Source organism: Amblyraja radiata, chromosome 30 (assembly GCF_010909765.2).
Source record: "Amblyraja radiata isolate CabotCenter1 chromosome 30, sAmbRad1.1.pri, whole genome shotgun sequence".
NCBI classification, from domain to species: domain Eukaryota; kingdom Metazoa; phylum Chordata; class Chondrichthyes; order Rajiformes; family Rajidae; genus Amblyraja; species Amblyraja radiata.
The window spans coordinates 9699690-9706124 of record NC_045985.1 but is presented as its reverse complement, the minus strand read 5'-3'; the positions used below and the strand labels follow the sequence as shown (position 1 = coordinate 9706124).

General features: G+C 54.5%; 1 protein-coding gene across 1 annotated transcript in view; it reads left to right on the top strand.

Annotated features, from left to right (window-relative positions):
- Positions 1–1652: 1652 nt before the first annotated feature.
- Positions 1653–6435, top strand: part of LOC116989951 — a 4995-nt gene continuing 212 nt past the window's right edge. Inside the window, exons 1-2 of the mRNA XM_033047506.1 lie at positions 1653–1946; positions 4967–5965. Of these exons, the coding sequence (XP_032903397.1) occupies positions 4989–5965 (977 nt within the window). The 5' untranslated portion in view covers positions 1653–1946; positions 4967–4988. The remainder of the gene's footprint in view (positions 1947–4966; positions 5966–6435) is intronic.

Sequence of the window (6435 nt, the reverse complement as noted above, 5' to 3'; positions counted from 1 at the left end):
TGCCAGATTATTGCACCCATCACAGGGATCAAATCCACACAAGAACATTAAATCGGCGGCACAAACCTGAAATCCAGAAATGCTCTCTTTCTGTTCCTGCTCCATTTCCTGGATATCTGATTTCTTTTCTGTGAGGGATTCGAAGGTAGATTTCACCTGATCATGGGGTTGGGATTCAGATCAGAGAAGAAAAATGTCAGAAAATAAGCACGACATGACACAATGATGCGATCAGAATCGGTTTGCTTTTACCTTGTAGATTGCAACAGCTTCATCTACTGGCATGAAGCTGTGAGACTTGTGTTCACGCCCAGCTGCACAAATCACACAGATCAGTCCGTTTCACAAAATAGCTTCAGTTCTTCCTGATGTTTCTCACACTGAAGTTTTCTTGCCTTCTCTGTCCGATTCAGGCTCAGTGTTCGAGCTTTCTCAGACAGTCTCGCCAAGGCCCGATTCACCCTGAGGGTGCGATCTGCAAATTCCTCTCTACATTCCGGGCAGGAGTTTCTCCCCTCCCTGTCCCAACTCTGTGTGATGCAGGAGCGGCAGAAGTTGTGCCCGCACTCCAGTGTCACCGGATTGGTGAAGAAATCCAAGCAGATGGGACAAATTGCCTCCTCGGTCCAACTCTCGACCGGGTCTTTTGCAGCCATTTTAACTCGGGCTCTCACAGACGTGGAGCTGCTGAACACAGATCTGAATGTGGGCGGTATCGTGAACGTCACGGCGACGCAGCGCAAGTTGCTGCCTAGCAGCGAATGCAGAGCCGGAGTCGCGGGTTCGATCCTGACCATGGGTGCTGTCTGTACGGAGTCTGTACGTTCTCCCTGTGATCTGCGTGGGTGTTCTCCGAGATCTTCGGTTCTTCAGAGGCTTGGTAAATGTAAAGAATGTCCCTAGGGTGTAGGATAGTGTAGGATACTCCACACCTGGAGTATTGTGTGCAGTTTTCGCCCCCTAATTTGAGGAAAGACATTCTTGCCATTGAACGAGTGCAGCGTAGGTTCACCAGGTTAATTCATGGGATGGCGGGACTGTCATATGCTGAGAGAATGGGCTTGTACACTCAGGAGTTTAGAAGGATGAGAGGGCATCTTACTGAAACATATAAGATTATTAAGGGGTTGGACACGCTAGAGGCATTAAATATGTTCCCGATGTTGGGGGAGTCCAGAACCAGGGGCCACATTTTAAGAATAAGCGGTAAGCCATTTAGAATGGAGATGAGGAAACACTTTTTCACCCAGAGAGTGGTGAGTGTGGAATTCTCGGCCTCAGAGGGTGGTGGAGGCCGGTTCTCTGGATACTTTCAAGAGAGAGCTAGATAGGGCTCTTAAAGATAGCGGAGTCAGGGGATATGGGGAGAAGGCAGGAACGGGGTACTGATTGTGGAAGATCAGCCATGATCACATTGAATGGCGGTGCTGGCTCGAAGGGCCGAATGGCCCATTCCTGCACCTATTGTCTACAGCTCGTTCTTAGGGCTAACTGAATCAAAGGATATGGAGAGAAAGCAGGAGCGGGGTCCTGATTTTGAATGTTCAGCCATATTGAATGGCGGTGCTGGCTTGGAGGGCCGAATGGCCTAGTCATGCACCTATTCTCTATGTTTCCACCGGGCATTGGGGCGTTCTTGGTTTGACTGTGGGGGGTGTGGTGTCCTTGTGCTGGGTGGTGGCTCTGGCTCCGGGCTATCCCGCCTCCTGCTCTCCAAAGTCCGCCGTCATGAGTTCACCTACTAATTCATGTTTGAGCGATTCAGGGCGCGCCCCGCTGCAGGGGAAGGAGGGAGGGAGGGAAGGAGGGAGGGAGGAGAGAGAGAGGGAGGGAGAGCGGAAGACGCCAGAGCCACACTCGGACGCCGGCACCCTCTGTCCCAGCCGCTCCTGACTGGACTGGACTGGCGACACAGGCTTACCTGTATCTGGAGTTTACCTGCGCAGGTGAGACGGGAGACTCGGCGTTAGGGGACGGAAGGTGGTGGAAGTGTAGCCTGGGGGTGGGGGGTGTAACAGGAAGAAAGAGAGAGAGAGTAGGGAGCGATGTGGGGTACCAAGAACCGGCTGGTGGGATAGTACCGAGCCCGGGAGACCTTTCGGCCAGCGAGTTCTTCTGGGACGGTCAAAAGTTTAGAGCGAGTTCCGGGCGAGGACGGAGGGAGAGGTAGTGAGGGGGGAGGGGGGGTGGGGGGGAGGAGCAAGTGACGGAGAGAAGGAGGGTCAAACAGGCGACGGGACGTCTGTAATGAAGACGCCAGCGTCGCCAGGAACTGCAGGCGCTGAAATCTCGAGTAAAAGCTGGAGTAACTCAGCGGGTCAGGCGGCTTCAGTGGAGAGAAGGAATGGGCGATCCGAAAGTCTCGACCCGAAAGGTCGCCCACTCCTTCTCTCCACAGATGCTGCCTGCCCCGCTGAGTTACTCCAGCATTTTGGGCAAGACAGCATCTGTGGGGAACATGGATAGGTAACGTTTCACAGAGTGCTGGAGTAACTCAGCGGGTCAGGCAGCATCTGTGGGGAACTTGGATAGGTGACGTTTCACAGAGTGCTGGAGTAACTCAGCGGGTTAGGCAGCATCTGTGGAGAACATGGATAGGTGACGTTTCCCAGAGTGCTGGAGTAACTCAGCGGGTTAGGCAGCATCTGTGGGGAACTTGGATAGGTGACGTTTCACAGAGTGCTGGAGTAACTCAGCGGGTTAGGCAGCATCTGTGGAGAACATGGATAGGTGACGTTTCCCAGAGTGCTGGAGTAACTCAGCGGGTTAGGCAGCATCTGTGGAGAACATGGATAGATGGCGTTTCAGGTCGAGGCATTCTGAAGAAGGGTCCGGACCCGGGGGGTCACCTGTCTATGGTCTCCAGAGATGATGCCTGACCCGCTGAAGCGGTTGTTAGGACCAGCGTTTATCAGGAGCGGGGCTGCTCCGGTCCCGTACGTAACTCGAGGGTAATACGGATCGCGGTTCGGAGCAGGAAGCGGCGACGCCGCCTCTGTGTCCGTTGCCCTGGGCTCATACCTGGACGCCTCGGACAGGTGTGTGATCACATTATTGAACAGATCACCTCGCAACCGGTTAAACCAGATGCAATTTACCCCCAAGCCACTGGTGGGAGAGTCTAGGACTAGAGGTCACAGCCTCAGAATTAAAGGACGTTCTTTCAGGAAGGAAATTATGAGGAATTTCTGGGTGGTGAATCTGTGGAATTATTGGCCATAGAAGGCTGTGGAGGCCACAAGTCAGTGAAGATTTTTAAGGCAGAGATAGATAGATTCTTGATTAAAACGGGTGTCAGGGGTTATGGGGAGAAGGCAGGAAATGGGATTAGGAGGCAGAGATCAGTGATGATTGAATGGCAAAGTAGATGGGCCGAATGGCTTAATTCGACTCCTATAATTTGTGGAGTTGTGAATAAGATTATCAGGATTAACGTACATGTTCCATGCTTCAACAATCTTTCAATAGACAATAATAGACAATAGATGCAGGAGTAGGCCATTCGGCCCCTCGAGTTAGCACTGCCATTCAATGTGATCATGGCTGATCATCCCCAATCAGTACCCCGTTCCTGCCTTCTCCCCATATCCATTGACTCCGCTATCTTTAAGACCTCTGTCTAGCTCTCTCTTGAAAGTATCCAGAGAATTCCACAGAGTCACAGCTCTCTGTGAAAAAGTATTTCCTCATCTCCGTTCTAAATGACCTACCCCTTATTCTTAAACTGTGTGGCCCCTGGTTCTGGACTCTCCCAACATCGGGAACATGTTTCCAGCCTTTATCATGTCCAAACCCTTAACAATCATATGTTTCAATAAGATAGCCTCTCATCCTTCTAAACTCCAGAGTGTACAAGCCCAGCCGCTCCATTCTCTCAGCATATGACAGTCCCGCCATCCCGGGAATTAACCTGGTGAACCTACGCTGGGCTCCCTCAATAGCAAGAATGTTCTTCCTCAAATTGGGAGACCCAAACTACACGCAATACTCCAGGTGTGGTCTCACTAGGGCCCTGTACAACTGCAGAAGGACCTATTTGTTCCTATACTCAACCCCTCTTGTTATGAAGGCAACGTGCCATTTGATTTCTTCACTGCCTGCTGTACCTTTCAGTGACTGATGAACAATGACCTCCAGATCCCGTTGTACTTCCCCCTTTCCCAACTTGACTCCATTTAGATAATTTCATCAGATCTCTAACCTCCTAGTTGACCTGGAAGTCAAACGAACTTCCTCACTATTCACCACCATGCCAATTATCATATTATTTCCATATTTGCTCAGCATGCCACACATTTACATATCCAAATCATGAGAGGAATAGATCGGGTAGATGCACAGTCTCTTGCCCAGAGTAGGGGAATCGAGGACCAGAGGACATAGGCTCAAGGTGAAGGGGAAAAGATTTAATTGGAATCTGAGGGGTAACTCTTTCACACAGTGTATGGGTGTATGGAACAAGCGGAGTAGACCTGATGGGCCGAATGGCCTAATTCATCTCCTATCACATAACCTTATGTGTAACATTTGCACACAGAGGGCGGTGGGTGTATACGAACAAGCTGCCAGAGGTGGTAGTTGAGGCTGGGACTATCCCATCGTTTAAGAAACCGTTGGACGGGTACATGGATAGGACTGGTTTGGAGGGATATGGACCAAGCGCAGGCAGGTGGGACTAGTGTAGATGGGACGTTGACCGATGTGGGCAGGTTGGGCCAAAGGGCCTGTTTCCACGCTGTATCACTCTACGGATTTAGAAGGATGAGAGGGAATCTCATAAAAACATATAAAATTCTTCAGGGGTAGACAGGCTAGATGCAGGAATATTGTTCCCGAGGGGGTGAAGGGGCGGGGGGGGGGGGGGGGGGGGGGGGGGGGGGGCGGGGTGGATGGATTATAGAGACTCGATGGCTCCGCGCGTCTACCCACTCTCCCCCGGTAATGTCTCCGTTTTTCTCTCGTCTAGCAGCCGGGCGGCGGCGGCGACGATGACCGAGGGCTGTCGCGTCTGCTCCGCGCGACTGAAGGGCAACCAGCGGCGATGGATCTTCAACGAGCGGTCGTCGGTCGACCTGCGGGCCGTCCTGTCCCACGTCCTGCGCCGCCCGCTGTCCCGGGACCAAGGTGACGGCGAGTTCGTGTGCGGCAAATGCGCGGCGGCTCTGGAGAGAGTCCAGCGCTTCGACGGGGTGGTCGCTCGGGTCCAGAGCCTGTCGCTGGAGCGCATCCGGCGTCTCCTGGCCGAGCGCGACCGCTTGTCCGACCTCTTGCGCCGCTTGCACGGGCAGGCGGGGTCGGGGGACACGGGAGAGCGGGAGGAGGCGCGGCGCGACTATGCCGCTCTGCTGAGCGAGGACATGCGTCTGGCCGCTTTTGAGAGCTGGTCAGACTTTGGCCAGCCCGCCCGGTGTCCATGCCAGAACCGCCGATGCTACGGCTGCCGCGCCCTGCGCGTCCCCGACTCGCAGTACGACGCCGTGTGTCGCGTCCCGCGGCGCCTGGCCACCAGCCGCCTCTCCCGCAGTCAGTCGGCGGGGGACTCACTCGATGCCAGCCCCTCGCCCGGTGGCTCCGACTCGCCCTGGGCCACCCGCTGCCGCTCGCCCGCCTCTCTGCCCGCCAGCTCCGAGTGGGACGGGGAGACGGATGGGAGCGACGATCTGTCGCCCTGGCCCTGGACCGGTGCTGGAGCGGACCAGGCGCTGGCCGCCCTCGCCCGTCAGCTGCAAGCCGTGGCCTATCGGCCCGTCCGCCGCCCGCCGCGCTGCAAGCTCCCGGTGTTGATTGGGGTTGGTACGGGCCCGTCCACACCGAGGCAAAGGATCAGCTTCGCGGGGGACGAGGAGGGCGAGCCCGGGTTCGCGGACGAGTATCGCCCCTTCAACCTCCAGGTGAGTGTGTCTTCCACACCGCTCTCCCCGTCTCTGCAAACCCCCTCCCCTCCGGTCCCCACACCCCTCTCCCCGTATCTGCAACCCCCTCCACTCCATTCACTGGAGTTTAGAAGGGGGGGGGGGGGGGGATCTTATAGAAACATATAAAATTATAAAAAGGACTGGACAAGCTAGATGCAGGAAAAATGTTCCCAATGTTGGGCGAGTCCAGAACCAGGGGCCACAGTCTTAGAATAAAGGGGAGGTCATTTAAGACTGAGGTGAGAAAAAACTTTTTTCACCCAGAGAGTTGTGAATTTGTGGAATTCCCTGCCACAGAGGGCAGTGGAGGCCAAGTCACTGGATGGATTTAAGAGAGAGTTAGATAGAGCTCTAGGGGCTGGTGGAGTCAAGGGATATGAGGAGAAGGCAGGCACGGGTTATTGATAGGGGACGATCAGCCGTGATCACAATGAATGGCGGTGCTGGTTGGAAGGCCCGAATGGCCTCCTGCACCTATTTTCTATGTTTCTATTCCGCCCCTTCACCCCCCCCCCCCCTC